This window comes from Osmia bicornis, chromosome 16 (assembly GCF_907164935.1).
Source record: "Osmia bicornis bicornis chromosome 16, iOsmBic2.1, whole genome shotgun sequence".
Lineage (NCBI taxonomy): Eukaryota > Metazoa > Arthropoda > Insecta > Hymenoptera > Megachilidae > Osmia > Osmia bicornis.
Genome location: NC_060231.1, coordinates 4,509,425 through 4,531,852, shown reverse-complemented (window position 1 = coordinate 4,531,852; position 22,428 = coordinate 4,509,425). Strand labels below are relative to the sequence as shown.

Genomic DNA, 22,428 nt, shown 5'->3' with positions numbered 1-22,428 from the left:
TGCTCTATCAGCTCTAAAATACAAGAAAGAAAGATAGAGGGTGAGAGAGAGACGTGTTTCGTTCGACTCCTCCGCCAGTCTCGTTGATAAGCGACTGATAAGTGAATCGTGGTAAATATAGAACGTCCCGATGCTCTCCTCGGTCACGTTGCACATCGACGCGACGCGTCTGTACACCGGTGTGTCGTCGATATACCCACAGACTCCTCTGCTGGTGTTAGTGCCTGTCGAGCATTGAAATTGCGTAGTCGACTGCTATGGTACAAGCTTTCTTGCCAGTCTCGCGACCGTTGATTTAACGATCTTTCCACGAAACGACGCCGTCTTCTATCAGCGAGTCGGATCTCAAGGTTAATCGTAGCATTCAGAAGGTTTTTGAACGATAAGGTATAGATTATTCCTCGCAAGCGAACTTCTTTCCTTTTCTTATTCGATTCCGCTACGAGAATGCTGTCTGAATAAAAGAGAACAGGAAAAGCCGATGGAAATTTGTCTGGTCGTAAAGGACGCACGTGTTTGGCATTGGTTTTTAGGTTAGGTTCAAACGATAACTTCTCTTTTGCATGTCGTCCATTTTTTTTCTTAAGAAAAACAAGACTTTCAAAGGTCATCTTTGGCATCTCAGCTTTTTAAAAATTTATTGACATAATTTATGGCATCCAATTGAGAATACAGTTTTCATTTTCTAATTTAAACTGGACGTTGTGGGTTTGTACGGAGTTATAACGATTGTCTGCGAGCGATAGATTGTCGACAATGTATCAAAACCGGAGGTTGCATCGCGTCGGAGACGTGTACCTCCATTTGCGTGGTCCCCGGTAATGCAAAGCCCCACCAGAGCTTTCGCGAACGGCCACCTCCAGCGTGACTTCCGGTTCTCTAAACCGGAGGCGGATACCCGACGGAAGTAGCAGCGGAAGGTCGCCGGAAATGTCATCGAAGGACATTGTGCAATTCCTGTTCTCAAGATTGCCAGTGCAGCCTTCGTTCATCACAATAGCCTTTAGAATTCATTCTCTTATAATATTTTTTTTATCGTGCAAAATAAAATTTTCTCAGAACTATTAAATAAGCAGAAAATAAACAATAAAAATTAATTCCCCGAGAAGTATTCTGAAATCAAAACGATGAATCTGACCAAGAAAACGAGAACTCCGAGAAACCGACCTAACCTAAACAAAAAAAACCCGCGCCAACCAGCCAGAATCTCCCGAACAATCAACAAACAGGCTTGCCACAAGCAAGGGAAAAAAAGAAGAGAGCCGCGACCATGGATTCGAAGCGAGGGAAGAAAGCGGGCTGCGACGCAGAAATAAACGGCGTGAAATTGCCGGATACCGGTACAGACCTTTCCGCGCAAAAACGCTCGGGTTCAGAGCGATGGAAAATTAAATGGTCTCGCGCGTGTGTGCGCGTCAGAATAATAATTATATGGGCCAGTGCAGCCGGTGCGTGGGAGGAACCGTGGCAGCCCGACATATTGTCATTAACCTCGTCCCATCAGTGCTGTTTCACGCGGCCTCCCGTATCTCTGTTGCGCCTACACACGTAACGCGCCACGCGCATACACATAAAAGGACGAGCTGCTGCAAGCACATTTACGTAACCGTTTCACTAATCTGTCGTATGAATCGATATCTCACAGGACGATTAGTAGCACGCAGCCTGAGTTATCGACGCGTGAAGGTTCTTTGTAGATCATGTGACTCGATTGCTAATGGATCTTGGTACGTTCGATAGATCTACAAATATGCGGAAGTGTCTATAGCATGTGTGAAATTTAAGCAAAATATTTCTGTAAGAGATTTGAAGAGGTTGGTCATTTCTAAAACTATAGTTGGAGTATGAGGGCATACCCCAGGAATATATAGGGCACAAGGGTATACCACAGGACCATTGGGCACAAGGGTACATCCCGGGACCCATACGGCATAAGGGGATACCTTAAGACCACAAGGCACATCCCAGGACTATAGGGCACCTAATAGTAATAGTGGAATAAATACAGTTTCTTTTCATTTTAAAAATGATATCGATTTTATACTTTTATAAAAATTAATTTCGAAATTGTGCAAACTATCTTCGCAACACATGTACCCAATTTCCCAGTTGATCCCCTTGTACAGCAACGCTGGCGATGCAGCGTGCAGGCTCTAAATAACGCGCAGTATACACGTTACTCGATCCGATGGTATTAATCTCATGGGTAACACACGACACAGCACCGTGTGTAAGTGAGAGGTCCATGCATTTGCGCTCGCGTCGCCATACTCAAGGCCGTATCTGCATCCTGCCGCAATTCGCAGCACCACCCGCTACTAGCCACTGGAAAATCCAGCCTGAGTTCTCCAACACCCATTTGGGCCATGGAAAAAAAGGCTTCAAACTGTGAATTGTGGTTCTCGCATGGGTGACTACACACAGCAGGGGTCATTTATGTAATTTTTCTTCTTTTCTAGGAATTGACTTTTCTCTTCTGCTTCATGCATTTATATTTCACGTTTAGACAGCACTGATGTTTATAGTGGTATATATTTTATTCAGATACTCTGTAGTCACCCTTTGGCAAATTGTACATATTATGGAAATTGAAAATTTTTGCTAACGACAACATTGCCTTATCTTCTCGAGGCCGATACTGACATGCGGGTTAAATCAGCTACATAGTAATTTCCGTGAACAAAATACCCATATCACAGAAACCGCTTAGAACCCCTTCGATAGTGAATTCATTTCGTAATTGATGTCATAGCCCACATAGGTACGACTAAATGGAACGTACTATTCGAGAAAAATTAGTATGGAACACGTCTGTTGTTCTAGTTCCGAATTTACACGCTGAAATGCGCGCGCAGTGTTTTCTAGGGAGAAAAAAAATTTCCTAGACTACTTTTTACTAAAAATTCGAAATTTTTTTCATGTTCATTACAAGTGTGCTATTATTTTAATATTAAAACATTAACAGATGAACAAATTAGCTTAATTTAAATAGAATTTTATAATAAAAAGGTTTATGTTCATATAGGTAATTAAAATGAAATGAGGAAATAATGTTCTAAGTGGAAGTTTAGATTGCAATGATAATGAAACTTTCAAGGACGCGATTTATCAATGGAACAACGATTAGCGTGCGACTTATCGAAGAGAACGAAAGCAAAACGACTTCCTAGTAGTGAAATAAAATGAAGAAACAAAGAACGTTTTTAACAGTGGAAGTTTATTACGGTGGTGATCGATAATTCAGCCCAATAATACAACAACGGTGGCGCGCACACGTAACGGCGAAAAGACGAGGGGGAAAAGAAAAGTTGCACCCTGTATGATAAAAGCAGCCAATTAGCACATGTCGCCGAGCAGAAAAAAGTATCACCACCGTCTATTTTTAAATCGTTTAAAGACACAGCTACCTAGCGGTTCTCATTAACAGCACGATCAGCTGTTCAGAAGTTCAACGAAAAAGAAAATTATCTCAATGAAAATATTTATATAATAAATAAAAGCAAAACCGCGTGAAATAAAATGGCTCAGAAAATTTCCAGGACCAAAAGAACCATCTTTGAGTCGTCCCCTAACTGATCGCAGCGCCCTCGCAGCTGTCATTAAAATGCGTCTTGAACGTGAAGCATCGCGTGCATCGCGGCGCAGCACGCGAGAACGCTGTAGTGTGGCAGTAGTGCAAGCAATCACTTGGATTGACGGAAGTGGACACCAGAGACAAAGGGGAGGGGCGCGTGAGAGGAGAACGTAGCCGATGACGTCACGTCCGGCTGCTCGGTCGACGTTTCACTCTCTTTTTCTCGCCTATTGCACCGTCGAGCGAAAGAAACGCAAACGCGTGCACTGAATTCCTGATCGTCCCCTCTCTGTTCTGCTCCCCAACGATCCTACGTCTTGGCCGAGCATTAAAAACTACGCTATTTCTACTTTTTTTGAGGTTCTTTCAGGGGAAACAGTTGTGGTTAGCCTTGAGACATGAAGCTTTCGCTTAAATGTTCGTGAAAGTCGCTGCGAGACTTGTTCTTTCTCTAGATATCATCTAAGGAGACTGAAGATAAGAACCTGACGAATAAAACATTTAAGTCCCATAAGAAACTCGTCTAGGCCAACTACGACTAGACCAACTAAAAGAATCATTACTACAACTACTCTAAGCTTTCAGTCATACTCACTCAAACCCAACACCAGAAGTCACTAGATTCTTTCCACTTACCTATCTTACTGTTGGGACTGTAAGGATCGTAGCTGCTGGTGCTCATGGGGCTGGCGTATCCGTTGTTGCTGTTGGATGGCTGCTGATGCGCCAGGGGGCTGGAGTGCGCCAGAGGCGGTTGCTGCGAATCGGTCAGCTGTTGCTGCGGAGTCGTGTAGACCACGTGTTGACTCTGCAGCGCAGCCGTCGGGGACCCAGGACTATTAGTGGACAGCCAGTCGTCCGGTCTCGGAGTCTTGTTGGCGCTCACGATGCCGGCGAACAGACCTGCGGCCGTCGTCACAGGTCCGGTGACCGACGAAGGCGTCGTCGACGTGCCGGCCAAGTGTTCCGGCGTCTCGGCCTTGACCAGCGTCAAGGACGCCGCTCCAGCGACCACCGAGGCGATCGTTCCGACGCCCGGCACCCCGGCCACGCCGGTGCTCGAGCCTCCGTTCGTCGTGTCCATGCTGGAGTCGCTGGTGTCCATGCTGGAGGTGGCTGGATCCGCTGTGGCTAACCTGGAAGTGGCTGCCAACACGACACCCCCCGTGCCAACCACTCCCGACGCCTCATCGTAACGCACTGCTACGTTGCCGCTCACTAAGCTGGCCACCGTGACGGCTCCTCTGCTCACCACTGTCCACGTACCCCTAGAGATCTCGTGGGATGTCTTCCTGGGTGTCTACAGGGTCACTTTTGCTCTGAATCTTTGATGTCTAGTGTCCTGGATCGACTGATCCAAACGGCGACGAGTCTCCTGAATGATTCGAGACTTGGACACTTAGGGCAGGCAGTGGTTTCTGTTTATCAGAGGCTATGACTCGTACGGGATGTATAGCCCCTGTGTTTTGAGATGGCTCACCCTCTACTGGTTATTACTGAAGGATACTACTTATGATGATTCTTAATCTTATGGTTGTCGCTTTGAACCGATATTATGCGCGTGCTTATGTCCTGTGTATCACGCACGGGCACGACTCGAGTCTCGCTTTCTTCTGGACAGCGTCGTCGATTCTTCTCGAGGAATTTCTTCTACCGCATCTTGACACGCGCCTCGAAACTCGCCTCCAGATGCATGCTGATCGAATCGAATCGTTGCCCGTTACTTCTTTGAGGTATCTGGAACAGAGGATGGTAGACTAATTAGCTTTGGGCCGAGAGGTCCTCAGCTTCATAAATAATATGCTGTGTCCATTAAGGGTGCATGATATCACAATTATTTGGGGATGTATTCAAGGCATAGGACCTTTGTTTAAATAATAGAAAATGTTTAGTTTCTCATCAGAAAGATACAACACTTATAGTAGTGTCGTTTGCTCAATCTATCGAAGTCACGTGCAAATCGAACGATTGAGAAAGAGGATTACGACAACGTAGAAATTGCGTTTCAAGTGAGAAACAATGCAACTGTAAATTGATAGGATGCTCGTCAGTTGTAGGATGCGTTTTTATCGGCGTGACTCGAGTGAAAGTGTTCGCTCGTTACGTGGACGATCGGTCGTTTTTCACAATTCGTTCTCAACGTGTAACTTCACTAAAATTTCTCGAATAACTTACTTCAATTAAGAACACGATGAATCTCACACTCACCTAAACCAAAATCATCCACACTTCGTCCATAAAAGAAGAATGTTTTTAAAACCGAAAGGGAACACAGCAGAAGTACCATAAAACGGACGAAGGTTGTTTTCAACGAGCAACATGTCGTCTAATCTCCCTCGGTCAGCATCCCAGCGGGATTAAGATGCACAGGGAATCCCCGGACTTGAGAAGCGGCGAAGAGGAAGGGCAGGAACACTCGCGAAACGCAGTGGAACGCACGATTCGAGGGAACGAGCCGCATGGCGTGACGCAGTTGCCGAAACTTCTCCCTCCATGGTGAACCGTGGGCCTTGAAACGGTCACGTGGTGGAACAACGACGCCAGATCCCGCCAGAGACCGCGACTTTCTACGCAGCACCGGCTTGGCTGGTCCCAAAAAGAGTATGCCCGAAAAAGGACGGCATACAATTTTAATATAGCCATCTCGTCGCGAGAAACTCAACATTTTTACCAGTTTCTATTACTGAATTCTCAGTAATTTTAAGTTCTTACATGTTTATGTATATATACACATAAAAATTTATAACCCTTAACTACCATGTTTGTTAACTACCATGGCGTCATTTTGAATAATTTTGCTTATTTTTAATTATACCGTAATATGGTTTTAGAACACCATACGTCGGCGCTCTATGCTTTGATCCCCTCCTCTCCAACTCCATTGGGCCGTCACCTCTTTTGTTTACCTGTCGTCCTCTCCCTCCTTCGGGACTTTCTGCCTCGCTCTGGGCCCTCGCGCACACTGCCTGCCTTCGATTGGGCGGCTTTGAGCGGGTTCCGGTGACGTAATTCCAGTTTTACAATGGTGGTGTGTGATGCCCAATGCTGCGGACGTTGGGTCGAATGAATGGACCGTGTGACTCTACATTTATATCTTCTTTTTGATGTTTCTCGGCTTCTTTTTGGATTTTAAGCTCGGTAAATAGTTTCTATCCCTTGGTTTATCACTGCTGAGTATCTTTCAATAAATTTTAAGAGGAATGTTAAGTGGAGATGAGTAGGACCTCTATAACTGTATTTACATGCTACTCCCTGATTTTAGGTCTACAAAATGAACATTAACACAAAGTGTTAGTCATCTCCTTTCTCTAAGCTTCTAACTTCAATGTACCTTATTCATCCTCATCTTTATTGCCGCTAGAAGTGGTCGTGCAAGGCACTCGCGATTTTTCTGCATCTCCCTTTCACCTTCACTAGATGCGAAAGAACGCCGACGTGATTTAGCCGAGCTTTCTTCCACCTTTCTACACTAAGCCGCATAGAATGCGAGAACGGCCATAAGTGTTGCGTGATACACATAACACCTTAGACGCTGTTACACCGTCATCAGAACCAGTTCACTAGCAATATCGATCCGAGGATGCTTTAATGACTTGATAGCAGACCTGCTGATGATGCTCCCTCTTAATCTCCTCTAATGGGTCTTGGAGACTCAAGATCCCGAGCCCTTACTTATTTATTGCCTGCAACAGTCGCTTTAATCGCCACAGGAGTTTTTCCTCTTTCCTTCCAGTGAATAGTAGATATACTTTGAAACGACAGAGAATTTTTCAGAATGAGACTATCAGACTTTTTTCGTGCTGAATGTGAAATAATTTTTATTCAGTCAAAGGGAAGCACACTCGACCACGTTCCCTTGTGGCCAGGATCGATCTATAGCGATTGATGGCCCCTCTCGAGTCTCATAGCAGTCCAATCAGGGCCCAGCACTGCTGAAAAGCACGATTTATTAATCATCCCTCGGTCTGTTGTCATCTCGAACACGCACGGCCGACTTCTGACAATAGCAGCCCGGTAGGCCGTGTGTCATCCGCAGAAGCAGCTCGTTCTGCACGTCGTTGCGAATCGGCTAATCGATTATTAAACTCAGACACCAGCCCTCCACGACTCTGCATCGGGCTGATCTTAATATTTGGACGTCGTGCGCAATCACTGCTAACGTCCAACGTCAGATCCAATTGTCATCCATTCAAAAATCAACTTCAACGGGTCATTGTTCAAGAACATAAAATATTATTAACTCTTGACTGGTGATATGCTGTTTTTAATGCACATCAGGTGATGTTGGATCAATCTGATCGTTTGAAGCATACTAACTTCACTTACAGTATAAATACTGTGGAAGCAACGAAAAGAACACGAAGGAGGTCATACTGACCCCACAAGTAATCGAAGCAGGGCAGGGATGGACCAGTTTTAAGATCAGGCTCTTCAGCCCCTGGTCCCAACCCTCTGCACAGCCCAAGAAAGTAATGCATAAAGTAATATGCAAATTCCATTGAATCGTAACAACATTTCAGGGGACAATGTCGGGAAGAGGACTAAAAAAAATTGGAAAGTTGGACGAAAGGGAATGAAAATCGTATGAGCGGTCGTGCAGCCAGTAGAATATCGATCCGACTGCCGTGTACGCCCCCTGTCCCTTACCCTGGCTGGCATGTTATGGGATTCTGGGTAGGGAGGGGCCTAACCTTCGACACTAACCCTGACCCACCCCACTGTGGTCGTCCGCCAGTTCTGCCTTCCTTTTGCGACGCTCTTTCGCCCTTCTCCCTCTGCCGTTTCTTCGCCATTCCTCTCCTTTTCATGGAGGAAGTTAGGTTATGGAGGAAATTACAACGGGGATACTAGGTATGGAGCGTGGGCGGGATGGGTTCATGGCGTATTTAGGTCTGCACGCTACTTCCAATACTTGATCGAAGTGTTAAAAAATCATCACAAATCTTTCAAAAGTCTCGAATACATACAATCCATCTTGCACGTAAAAGTTTAATCAGTTTCCTAGAAACATTCGACTAGGAATGATGTTCTTTGTGGCTGGAAAGCATGGTAACCAGCGAGCGTTCAATTTCCAATAATTGCAGCCGCGTCGGCAAGAAACGCGTCTGAAAAGAGTTGCCGCTCTTTTTCTTCGGCCTGTTTTCATCAAAGGAGAAACACATATCAGCGGCGCTATCGAAACACGTCCGGATATTATTACGGATATTGAATCCATGTCGAGGGCTGGACGTGCGCGTCGAATCGCAAATTGAACGCGGCTCGAATTTTCCACCGTGTCTCGATGACAACTGCAACAAGCGACGTTCCGCGACGCAAAATTACCTTTCAACAGGTAGCTACCCCTTCCGCAGTCGACGTTTTTGTCGCATCAGCGGCATTCAATCGGACGACGTCCAGAATGCCGTGGGATGCTGCTTATGAACGCAGCCTCCTGAATTTATAGAGATAAAACTAATCTACAGTTAAAGAATCTAAGAAATCTTCGAAATATAGAAAAGGAATGGTTAAGGAAGAATGACATAAGAAATGGCGAGAGAATAACGTTTGAGGTGGAAACAGGACATCTAGGTCAATGCCTGGCCTAGCTCTCGGTTCTGAATCCCGGCTGCGACCTCCGAGCAACAAATCCCACCCCTTCCAACCCCTTCCAGACAAGCCATGAACCTACTACTGGCTGCTGGAGGATGCAGGAGGTCGCATCCTGCCCTGCCACTCGATAAAGATTCGAACGACGGCCTTGAAGTTTGCTCTGATTCAAAGAGAACTTCCTTTCATAGAAAAATTTTCTTCAAAAAAAGATGAGGATTAAGATATCTCTTAGATGTACAATTTTGTTTTAAATAAAATATTTATTCCAACTACTAAGACCCTAGACTATCTCAGGATGTCATCATTCCACTTTTGATGAAGAGTTCCTGGAGTAATCAACTTCTCACTCTGTCGAAAGAAGAAAGAAGTTTATGGAGGATAGCCAGGAGCAAAGTCTGCAGTTAAAAGGGGAAGAAACAGGAGACACGCAGGACTGCAGGGATACACTCACCCAAGGAGGATGGAGAAAGCGGAGAGGACATCTAGGTCAATGCCTGTCCTCGCTCCAGGGTTCGTATCCCGGCTACAACCTCCGATCAAAACCACCCACTATTGCAACCCTCTCCTTGTCGAGACTATGTGTTCAACCACCACGCCTTCAGCGTCGCGTGGTGCTGCTAGATAAGCCGCCATACTTGGCTCTCTATAAGGTGGGGCAGAAATTGATGGCAAAGAAATTTTTATGAAATTGATTTCGAAGGTTAGTGAAATAATGAAATAAAGAATAATTATTTTTAATTTAATGTCTCCTATTTGGTGACCAATATATTCATCAGCGTTTGTAGTATGTAATATTAAACTGCTGACATTCACAGTCTTAATGTCAAAGGTTCAGAATTATATCTGAATCGTTAAAACATCCCTCTTTTGTCATAAAATCATGCCTTTCCCAGTTATGGCATGACTTTCGCCTCACCCAGTGTGCAGTCTGCCTGGGGTTCTCCCTCTTTCTCTCCGTGTCTCACTCTCTCCTGGTAACTAGGCCATCAGATCGATTCTGCAGTGGCACCAACACGCTGCAAGCATTGCCACCACCACGGTAGTCGGTCGTCTCAAGTTTCTCCAGCTTGGTCTGGGTTAGGTCTGGGTTAGATCTTCTTCGAGGCCACTCCAGACTTTGGATTCTGGTCACAGAACGCTAGGCAAGTGTTTCTACACTTGTGAAACGTGTTCCTCTGGTCACGTGCAATGAAAAGTCACCTCTATTGTTGGATATTTTTCCAAATGGCACTGGTGTGGATGATTGAAATAAAATTTTGTGGATATTTTTCCAGGAATGGAACAAATTTTCAGGGTCATTAGAAATCCCTAAATTAATCTAAACCTAACATAAAATTATCTCAAACTAACCTAATTTTAAATTCCTTTCTGTAAATAGTCACGACCCATACTTTTGTTTCAGAAAAATGCCGAAGTATTTTCGCTTTTGAGTTTAAATGGACAAAATGGCGAGGGTTAAAAGGTGAAGAAGGTCTCTGTTAGATGTCGGTTAATTGACCCTGGTGTAATCGTTCCTGGAAATTGTTTTGAAATGACGGGTTGTCGGAATATCCTCGATTAACTGCAACTAGTGTTTAGCGGAATGATGTTATCAAGCGTACGCGAAGTTTAATGACGCAAAATGGCGGTGACGTGCACGATACGTTATTCTACTTTCCGTGCTAACCTCATGTCTCATTATTCATTGTAAATGCCTTTGAATACTACACAAGAACCTCCTCGAACACCTAGACGATCTTCATTTTCAACACGGAACTCCTGCACACTTTGTTCGCAAACTCGGTACATCAGTTTCCAGCGTTGATGTACTTCCTCGGTAACGAAGTACATGAAGAACGGACCCTTGAAACATTTACAGGATCACTTAGAAACTTCTCAAACTAACAACCGAAACTTTTATCGCTGAACTTTCCTGTGCTATCATTGGCACTATTCCTCATGTTAAAATTTTCAGGACACGAGGTGTTTATAAAAAGGATTGTTAGAGAGCGACGGTTAGATTTGTCCATCTGACCTGAATGCAAAAGTACAAGAACTTTGTAAACGAATGTCTGATCCATATAAATGACTCACGGTTCCTATCTGATCAGTCTTCAAGAACATCAACAAGTGTTAAGTCGAGCAACGATCCCGGTTCATTGGGGCCAGTGATCGAGTCTCGGTCAGCAGCTGTGGATCTGACCTGGATGCAAGATTCATCGTTCCTCGACCACTCAGACAACGGGCCAGTTCAATTTTTCCACTGCATCCACGATGATCCTGACTATCATTGACCCCGATCCCCTGGTATCGAGGCCGAGATTATCGTGTCCCGACACGATAGCCAGCCTTTTTGTGGACGTTACGACAGCCATTATGTAATTGTTACGTGGAGTAGGCGTTTAAAAGGAACCACGTTCATCGTGTACACTGAGATTTAACTTTGAGGCGGAGGACCGATAAAAAAGTGACAATTTAATTTTGATTATAATTATTGTTTTCCAGACTTGAAATTATTTATCGATTTTAGTAGATTCAATGGTGTTTCTTTTCACGTTTTTTACGTGAACCAATTAGATTAATTGAGAGGAGAAAACGTTCACGCGAGAATCTAATAAGCTGGGAAAAAATGTTCAATTCAATGGTAAATAATTTTTTTTTTCTTTTTTCGTGATTTCTTTTTTGCATTGAACACGATGGTCCGTGTTTCCTTTTAATTAACATGGTTGTTCAATTTACAAACTGAAATCAGGAACCAACAACGTGGGAGCTAAGATTAGAAAACGCAGGTTAGACTTTGAAATCAGCCGACAGATCTTGGATTCAATTGTTATTTATAGGTCCATCAACTTGAACTTGTTTTATAATTTGACGAAGAATGATGTGATAATCGTTTACAGTAACTGTTGGCGCAATTAGGCCAATTCTATTGATTAATTCAAATTAGAATGCTTCAAAATATTTTTATAAAATATTTTAGAAGTTGTGAAATTAATCTTATTTGATAAATAAAAATCTTGGGAAAGTTGAGATTTTTGGGAAGAATCTGTGGTAAAAGTTGAATAATGCGAGGTACAAAACCTTGAAGATTGTAATTCTGAAGTGACGAGGCTGAAGAAAGGACAGGAAAAGAAAAGGACGCGAGTTTGAGTGGAAACTGCTGAGTTACGTTCCTCTGGTATCATCGACAAGACTCACAACCAGCTCTGCTGACTCGAGAATCTTTGCTTTGTCTCTGGACGAGTCTCTCTCCAGCGAAGTCAGCTTGTAACACGGTTTCTTTTCAGCCTGAGAGAGCCTCAATCGATGTAACATGAATGTGTCTAATAAACTGTGAGCAAATCACAGATCGCTTAATTCTGTTTTTCTAATCTCCCCATTTCCAGCTTCAATTTCCCATTTTCCGGCCCCAATTTCCCATTTTCCAGCCCCAATTTTCCCCATTTCCATATTTAATTTCCCATTTCCAAATTTCCACCACAGTTTCATGTACCTTTACCTCGTATTTCCATCATTTCACTGAAAGTTTCCCAAGAAAATTGGAAACTCCCTTCGGCAAATATTCTCCCACCAATTAATCATCCAATCCCTTCAACCCCAAATCCTCTGTCCCACATCAAAACACTATAACAACACCGCTATTACCATTAAACTACCTAAAAATGGATAGGCGGTGATTCTGCACAGGCATGCATGAGAATCAGTGAAAAAGAGTGTAGCAGGGAGCGAGTCTCGAGCGATTTTCCGGCTAGAAAATCGACAAGGGCCGAGCATGCAAGCGTGCTCACTTAACGCGAGTCTAGGAAGGGGTTCGAGGGATCGATTTCTCGCTTCTTTGCGTGAGGGGTGCATGCGCGTTGCAACTAGGGCAGAGACGACGCCGACGCCGACGCCATCGACGAATACAAGTCTGCCGCAATGAAAAGCTCTAAGCATCAACGCCACGGCCGAGGTACGCGTGCATGAAAATGAACCGGATGAGCTTGGAAAATCAGGGAAAATACGATACACGGGGATGGGGTGTAAGAGATGAGAAACAAAAACTTAAACTGAACCAAAACAAAAATTTTTTAAATTCGCAATAAAACGACAGGAAGGAAAATAAAAGATAGAAAAGCGACAGAAAGAACAGAGAAGATAAGTCAACGGAACGTGATGCCGAAGCGCAACGCGTGCCAAAGCAAACAGAGAAGAATACCGGGTACAGGAGCGAGATGCAGAGCACAAAAACGTCTCTGTGTTCGAACAATCAAGAGAAGCAGAAAAAAGTCATCCGAACGAGATCGCAATCTCTGAAAAAGAAACCAAGAAAGAATTCGTAACGCAAGATAAGAGTCGAATACAACTCCGAGCGCGCTAATTCGAAGAAGGACGGAATTGTGCGAGGGGAAAAAGGGCTCGGTCCGTGCGAGTCGAAGAGGAATGCAGCGTACGAAGAAAAAAAAAAAAAAGGAAAACGAAAAAGGAGAAAAGAGCTCGAAAGAAGCGAGTTGCCCAGATAAAAAAGAACCGGTGGAACGGGAACAACGCGCGACAGAGAGGGAACGGAGCGAGAAGGAAGCGGGCAGACAGCAAAGCGGAAGAAAGAACAGAGATAAACGGCCACTCTCTCCGTCAATGCACCACACATGTCGACCTAGTTCATAGAACAAGGCTGAATGCCAAGTCACACGAACGAGTGACGTGACGAGGGACCGGGGATCTGCACGGAATTGCGGGGACGAGTTCGAGATAAGAACACGCGAGATTTAGCTGTCATTTTCTATTATTGGCAACCGTACACGGGATGCAGGATGTTCCGGGGAAATTCGTATCGTTTCGAGCGCGTTGTATTTAGGTAAGGTTGGGTTTACGCAATGATAGAGCGCTGGGACTGGCACGTGAGTTTCGCCGGTTCGTAAGTCAACGACACGGGCGAAACGGGTGGCAAATGGACGGATGAAAAATTCAGTATTATTCGCAAAATATTTTTAGCGGTATAGTCATTGGTGTAAATAAAATTTTTCTACCAGAAGATGGACCAGGTCCATTATTGTTGCCTACTCCTCACTTTCACAAGACAACGAATACTTCTGAAGAATAGTGAATTAATTTCTAAATTGTAATCAGTACCCGAATCGAGTAAAGGAAAGTTGTTGTAAACAAATCACGTATCGAAAGTCACGTCAAAATGTTAATTGAAAAATCGTGATTGGAAAGAAGATGGTCATGATGGACAGTTTGACGCGAACAGGTCGAACTGGAATCCTCGTGTTCAAACAACTCGCGTTCCACGAGGTCGTACAACACTGACCTGCGAACAGCATTCTTCTACGAGCAGCTCTATCGGGTCACGCGCTAATAATAGGGTCTTTGATATTAAAATAACTCGGTGACGCGTCACATTATTGGTCCACTCATAGATCACGGCCAAGGATACTCGATGATGTCTACAGAGAATTCTTACATTTCTTAATTTACTTAATCTGTTTGTTTATCTGTCTTTTACTTTCTTCTTCTTCTGTATTTGGATTTTGGAAACTTCACCAATTTCCCATTTTCCTATTTCCCGCTTTTCATGCTCCAATTTCCCATTTCCCACTCTCCATTTTCTAATTTCTTATTTTCCGTCCTTCATTTCCCACCCCCACAAAATGAACCTTGAATCAGAATTATAGGATCGAGAGATTGCTAATAAATCTGAGGAATTAAACGAGTCGATCGATGAAACGTTCGTGGATTGAGACTGGTTCGAGAATCCGTATCGAATTTCTCGAGGAAGAAACGCCAAGCGGCTTCGCCAGTTTCGCTGTAGCGAGACGAGAAATGCAACTGGGTCTCTGCATCTCGAAATAGCGCGTGCATCATGCACTTTCCGATGCGACGACGTTGCGAAAGTTCGTGGTTCCCGTGAGATTGTTGCAAAACCGCGACAGACAACGTGCAAATATTCAGCGTTGGTCGTCGACCGAAGAAGAAGCTTGGAAATTAATGAAATTTTCTGGTGAAAGTGTAATTCAGATGAAAGTTTCGAACAAACTCTGTTTGTTGAAATTTCATATACTTTGTTTTTTCTTCAATTGTAAAGGAAATATGTTCTAAACAATTTCCAATAAGAAATGTATTTTATAAGAAAATAAATTAATTATCTGTTTGTATGCATTGAATATAAATATTGTTACAGCTTCTTTTTTTTATTGGAAACAAACTTTATTATTTTATGAAAAGATATTGAATCACATATTGTGTACAATTTTCGAAAGCTATTGTAACCAGTGTTCTGTTGACACAGAAGTAAAATATCCAATCGAAATTTGTGTTTTCACGGCCTGAATTCAATTCTCTTGCTTCAATAATGAAAGTTAATTTACGAGGCGCAGACGCATTGGATCTCTGCACTCGAATTGGTTACACAACTGAAAATAGCACGTGTACCGAAAACATTTAGAATGGCTGTGCCTCTTCTTCCATCTCCTTCTTTTCGATCATCCATTCGAGCAAGCATTGTGTAAAAAAAAAGTATCAAATTTAATAAATAATTTTCGCGCCATTAAAAGAAGAAAAATGAAAAAGTTCTATCAAATAATGTCAAGAGCAAGAAATAATTTAATGCTAATTTTATATTTTTGGCAAAAAATATGATTTTCCTCGTTCTGTGACCCGTAAACAAAAATAATAATAAAAAGAAAAGAAAGATATTTCGATAAAATATGAAACCGTCGTCACCGATCAAAACTATTAATAACCGAATAAAAAATTCGCGAACGCCTCTTAAATATTCGTTATGGCTAACACATCGTCGTGATGGAAACACCGTCTCAAGAATAGCACGAACAAATGCAATTCTGACGTGCAGCTGCTCAAACAACCGGCAGGTCTGCCTTCGGAACCATGCACGATACGTGTGTGAAAATTGCGATACCGATGCTGAAGAACGAGTCGTGAAAATTACTTGAAAAAATATTTTCAAAAAGAATTCAGACAAAAATTGACAAAAAAAGAAAGATTTCTTAAGGAATAACAAGCCAAAGTTGCAATAAATTGTAAAAAAAAGTACTACTATTAAATTGTTTAATTTTCTATTCAATTTTACTGCAATATTCACGTTTCTCTTTCCTTCAGTTGGATAATCTAAGGTTTGAACTTGGGGTCCTTAATAGCCCGTTCAATATTAAGAATGCAACTTACTTGTCTGTTTTTAAGGTTTTACGGGGAACTATAAACTTCGCCGGCGATACCCCAGCCAGAGTTATTAGGCTCGTTAGGGCAAAGCCGCATTAAAGAAGCGAATTTGTGACCGGTCGGGCACAATTTATCGATTTCACGGGAGCTTACGGTAAAGCGAGTCCTGACTCTCGTGTTTGAGAATCAGTAAAAAAATAATCAATTTCAGAAACTTTGTTACACGTGATACGCGTGAAACGCTCTTGAACTTTCTCACCCTGAAATCGTATACTCGTGGAACGAAATTCCCTAGAATACTGAAGAGTGTATTTGTATTTATAGTTCATTCAAAGAGATGGGACGTTCAAAAGATAGAGAGATATCAAACATTAGACACGTTAAGTCAACAGAAGAAATTCCCTAGGAATACCAATAGAGGTCTAGGGAATTTAATAAGAACATTGCAAACAAGAAGTAATGAAACATTTTATGAAGATTCTTAGATTCTGAAGCAGTGGATGATTCTTGGAAGCAGTCAAATACTCGTTCGACTGCTTTATTTTCAAAGTAACCCCCCATCCCTCGCCATTTCGATCCGTTACACGTTACCCGAACGAAATTGTGTCGAAGTCCGCAGCGAGGTTAAGGGCCACAGATACGTTCACCGCGGAGACCTCCCACGGTGGACGATCTTCTCTTTTCTACTTTCTTCCATCTTTCTCGTTTCGTTCGTTTTCCCTTTTTTTTTACGCGGCTACACATGGCCGGACACAAACGACCGTTTGTGTACACTTTCGAGCACGTTGCTTACCGATATTTTTGCTGGAACCCGAAGAGAAATCGCTACCAGTTGATAAACCGCACCATCCGACATTGAAAGTCCCTAAGGGACGCCATTTTCACCCTAACTCTTACAAATTCCAAGTAATTGCTTCATTTTATTACAGATAATCCATTTCTTGAGGGTCTATTAACACGAAACCTTAATCCCCACATCAGAAAATGAAATTCCCTAGATGTTCATTTCACTTCCCAAGCCATCCAGCTGATCCCAGTGATTTTCACCCGTGAAACAAGTGTCCCATCGTGGCTCATTGTGTCCCAAATTAGGTGAAGCTCGTTAGAAACAAAATTATGATCGCTAAATGATCGATTAAAAGCGACAAAGGTCCCGTTTCATAGCGGCTAATTGCTTTTCCCTTTGCGAGTGCTTCGAACTAACCCATAGATAAAGACAGGAATGAATCACAAAAGAAGAGTTATTTCACGATTCTGAATAACAGAACAATCCTCTGTCTGAAAAAAAAGAAACAGTGTACCAGTAAATTATGCCAAGTGCTTGGTGGATTTGTTAGGACCCTGTCTTTGAGCTTCCAGGAAATTGCAAATAAAGAAACACAGCTGGCATTGCATCAACTGTAGCAAACCTCTGTCCAAGATGCAATAGAAGCAGTGCTGTCGCGTATTTGATTAAAGAATTGGGATATTCATGATCCTAAAAACAAATTTCTCTGTGGAGGAGCGATTAACGGTGCAGTCGCGTTACGAAACAGCACCGGAATAAACCACGAGGGCAGGAGAAAGAAGGACGGAAGGAAGGGACGCCAATTCGCGTGGGTGCGTATAATCTCGCAAGTTTACTCACGCCACTGCGATACACACCGGTCCTGCTTTATTGTGTCGGCGACATACGCGACAGAGAAACATCAAACGCCCGACTGTGCGCGCGTAAGCGAACGCTTGTTTACAGCGCGTTTAGACAGACTCTCGTGACCTCATGGTTTTCTAAGCGTTCTCCTTTCGGCGCCGACCCGCTCGTTTCTTTCTTTTCCCTCGCTTTTGCGCCGGACGTGTGTTCATGCACGAGCTGATGGGCGCAGAGCGTGAAAATAAGGCTTGAAGTATATTTGAAGATGTGAGATGAAGATCTTGTAATTAGAGAGGTTAGGTTTAGTATCAACACTTAATCTGATACATACATGAATTCATCAAATTGTGAACCTTTCGTAACTCTCGAACATTGTCATACCACGCTGTGTCTTCCAACTGAGAAAAAACTAACCAAAAAGGTACAGCGTGATTCACGAGAGGACACCATACATCAATGATTAAATCTACACGTCAATACAAGCAAACATTATGATCTGGACATTCATGCTGAACCATTCCAAACCTCCAGCCTCGCAAAACGTTCAAAAAGAATCCAAGTCCGAATGATTTTATCCTTGAAACAAGACCTAACCTCAAAATCCCCGGCATAATTCCAGTGCATAACAGTGGAGACCGATCGAAGTGCTTCGTCATTCCCAAAAGAACGTTTGGCACCGTCATCAGTCGACAAAATTCTCAAAATCACCTTTCGAAAACGTTTCGGACCTTGACCGGAGACGCATCGAGAAGCTTAGAGAGTGCAGAAAATCAGCGCTGGAGAGGAAGCAGACGAAGCAAAAAGGACATCGAAAGAAGAGAAACAAGCTCGTCCTTTCGGTGTCTCGCGAACCAACAGGCGCGCCACACGGTTTTGATCCCGAAGGAATGTCGTCGGCCGTGAGAGAAACGAGGACCAGAGGCAGCGGCTACGGCAACGGGCAGACCAGATAAGAAAAATCAGCGACCAAGAGGAATCTATGCTTCTCACAGTGGCGAAAGTGAGCTGAGAGAAGCCCATCGTCAATCGGCCTTGAACCCACCGGCCAGGATCGCTGATCTCAGCCGTGAATGCATCCTGATAAAGGATGTGGGCGTTCGTGAAAAACGAACAGAACGTCAGGGGCCGTCACACAACGGACGCTTCTTCGATTTTGCCTGGCTCGTTCAGGGAATCGCGAACCTGTATCCGCTGGAATCTACATCGTATCTTTTGTTACCGACAATATGGATATGGATGGGGGGTTAGGTTGGGTTAGATTGATCGAAAGCTTTGGAAGTCGTCGCGATGGCCTTTGTGGCGAAACGTCGAGTGTGACAGCGGCTTGAGGCCTCGAACAGTGATTTCACTGTGTCTTTTTCTTTTTCTTAGAAATACCTTTAAATTTCTTGGACTCTTTTCATTATTTGAAAGGTTAAATCACTTACTTGAAGAAGCATTAAAATTTCCCGCCAAAAGTGAATTAGTGCCAAAAATCAACTCACCTGAAACAGAAAGAACAGCAAATTGTTAGAATATGAATAAACAATATACCGTTTTATTATTAAGGAAAAAATGGAGTTAACCCTTAATTAGTAATATACGTGTCCCTAAAGCTACCTTCCCACAGGTACTTAAGAGCTCAGAACTGATTACTTATCCTTTGATTAAATAATCAAAGATTAAAATATGATAGCAATGAGTTGTATGCAGAAAAAAATGGCGTTGTAGTCTGCAACTGTTGACACGATGGCGTCATCGTTGCGTCCCAACGACCAGTGTCCTCCGCGTCTCTTTCACACCCCCACCACGCGTCTCTGACGTAGCTTACCACCTTGGTTCTAACTGAGATGCGTCGAGCAACAATGCGCTCTCGTCTGCTCGGATATAACCTCGCCATTGTCCCCTGGACGGTTTAAAACGCGTTAGAAGGAGAGAACAAGAAGCTGCCATGATATCCCGACGAAATACAGACGGTCTGCCCTGACTCCGCGGGCATAATGCGGACATTCAGACACGTACAGCGCGACCAAACAAGAAATCTGTTGTTTCATCCCTTTTCAATGGCGCAAAATACCATAACCTAACAGTCGGATCTTGATTGGGCAATTTGTTAGCCCTGGAAGGTTATAGGGTACCCCCAAACCCTACAATTGGAACAGTTGTATTCTGAACTTATGCTGTTTTAATTAAACTTAAGCATACAAATTTTTAATGAATGAAGTTTCATATATTGAAACATAACCTTAAAAAACGTGGTCTAAAATTTTATTTTTAGGGAAGATTGCTCTTAAATTTATAGTAATTTAAATCTTACAATTTATCTGGAAGAGAATCACCTACCAACAAACAGAGCCCGAAATACGAGGCCGAATGTCGACCATCAAGATCCCCAGAAGAACTCGTAAAACTTGCCTCGAGGATGCATCGCTGACTGGTAGCTCAAAATACAACGATTCCAAGAACGAATTGTCCAATTTCGCCCAGCAAACAATGCGTAATTTAGATCGACCCGAGACAACGTTCTCTCTTTAATTAATTGCGAATGTTTCCGTTTGTATTTCGTGCCGCTACGACAAGAACTTCGTGAAAGAATACCTTGGCAAAAGTATTTTAATAATTCTTCTCGTACATTTAAAATTAATGAATATGTTTCCCAAATCGCCCCATAGATCAGACATAACTATAGGTGTTATGGATGCTCTTGGAACCTAACCTCAAAAATTCTAGAACCTAACCTTAAAATCTAATGTTGATATATTTTTTATATGGAAGTTCATTGGAAGCCAGAAGGTACACGCTCGAATATCGACCGAGTGCATTTCTCCTGGCCATTATTCCGAGCAAAGCTCGGCCTTGCACTATCTTTGCCAACTCTGGCCAAGCCTATTTATAGGGGAAGCTTTGAAAGTCGACGTCCAGGTCACGCCGGACCCTGAACGCCGAAATACTCGCACCGCGAGTGCATTGGACAGTGTCTTCGCCCTCTTTGCGATCGACCATTGCCAAAAGCTGACGTAACGCAGTGAAAACGATATCAGATGTTCGATTGAAAGCTACAACGGTCTTAACATCGTCTCTGTTACTTTCTTTCCTTCTTATTTCTATACTGAAATAAATTCTTCATGCACATTTACGATATGTCGACTGTTACCGCACATCGTTTGTCACAATTCTGTAACTTAACCTCTTATTAAGGTTAGGTCTGAATGGAATTAGATTAAATTGTGGACCGTACAGTTGCGATCAAATCGGGCTTCCACAGAAAAAATAGTGGCGTCTCGAGTTCTAGTGATTTTCCCTATAGGTATCCCTGGGGGAAATGATAGTGTGGGGAAGGGGTCCCATATCACTAGGAGTTTATCCCTACCTCTTGCGTGAAAACGTTTGGGCGGGAAAATTTAAATCGACATTTCTCAATTATAAACTAAATTTTGTAATACTTAAAAATTACATTATTCTTTTTTCTAAATTACTTTTATTTGGAGAATTTCTTCCCTTGAAGAAGTATCCCTTCCAGATTCGAGAATGATTTCACTAGGTCGCATGCGCATATCTTCCACGATTAAACGCTTAATGAAACTGTTGGCCCCAAGGCGGCCGGTTTAATGGGTCGAGTCGGACCGATTATTTTCGTCTTTATTATCGAGCTGTGTCGTTCGTTGCTTCTGGCACCATCGGCCATGAGTCTTCCAGCGTTAAAGCAAGCTTTCGCGATCCAAAATGAAAACGAATTCTCTATTGTGATGATTCAGATTTTTACGATCGATTTTGATGATTCCTATTTCGATGTCTGCTTCATGACATCATTGAAAAGTGATTTGTATGTCGTCGACCTGAAATGTGAGCTACGGTAGCTCCAACTACCCGGAGTCTGCTGTAATCAGTCACCAAACTCGACAGAATCGGGACATTCAACTTTTTATCAATCTCCGACGATGCCATGTTTTTTGAAAGTCAGATTTTAATGTTGTGAAAGTACAGAGATATTTTTAGGCGAATCGAAACAACCGGGCCGCAAGGAAAATGTCAGCCGAAGGGAGGTTGACGTAACTGAAGGTAAGGAACCATGTAATTACCGGGTAAGTATCCGTGCAAGGAACGTGTGTGTTTAAGATTTACGCCTGGCAAATCGCGGCCAGCTACCTTGGCCCGCATTCCACGTCCTCGAACGTATGTACGTTCGATGCTTATCGACGCGTCGCAAATATCGTCCGTGTTAATTAGACCTCGGTTCGAACCTGCCACGTGTTATCAGCTTCGTTACGTTCGGAATGCAACCACCTCTGCTCGATCCAATACTCGTCAATTCTTTCACAAGTGCTATGAATAATTAATTTCTCACTTATTTCTCCCCTTAAACCTTTTGCCCTCGTTGAAAACAATTTTATTTTTTTAATCCTTCCTTAGTTGATCAGTTTGAATTTTCAACTGAGGGATTTAAACGATATCTATAATACCGGGATTTATACAATCCAATCACGATCTTTGTAAAAAAAAAAAGATTATATAATAT

At 43.0% G+C, this 22,428-nt stretch overlaps 1 protein-coding gene across 7 annotated transcripts in view; it reads right to left on the bottom strand.

Annotated features, from left to right (window-relative positions):
- The window catches only part of LOC114871525 (ecdysone receptor), a 121,888-nt gene that overhangs the window by 44,923 nt on the left and 54,537 nt on the right, over positions 1 to 22,428 (bottom strand). For all 7 annotated transcript variants that reach the window (XM_029177528.2, XM_029177530.2, XM_029177532.2 and 4 more), the window contains one exon: positions 4,211 to 5,311. In XM_029177528.2, the coding sequence (XP_029033361.1) occupies positions 4,211 to 4,679 (469 nt within the window). In that variant the 5' untranslated portion in view covers positions 4,680 to 5,311. The remainder of the gene's footprint in view (positions 1 to 4,210; positions 5,312 to 22,428) is intronic.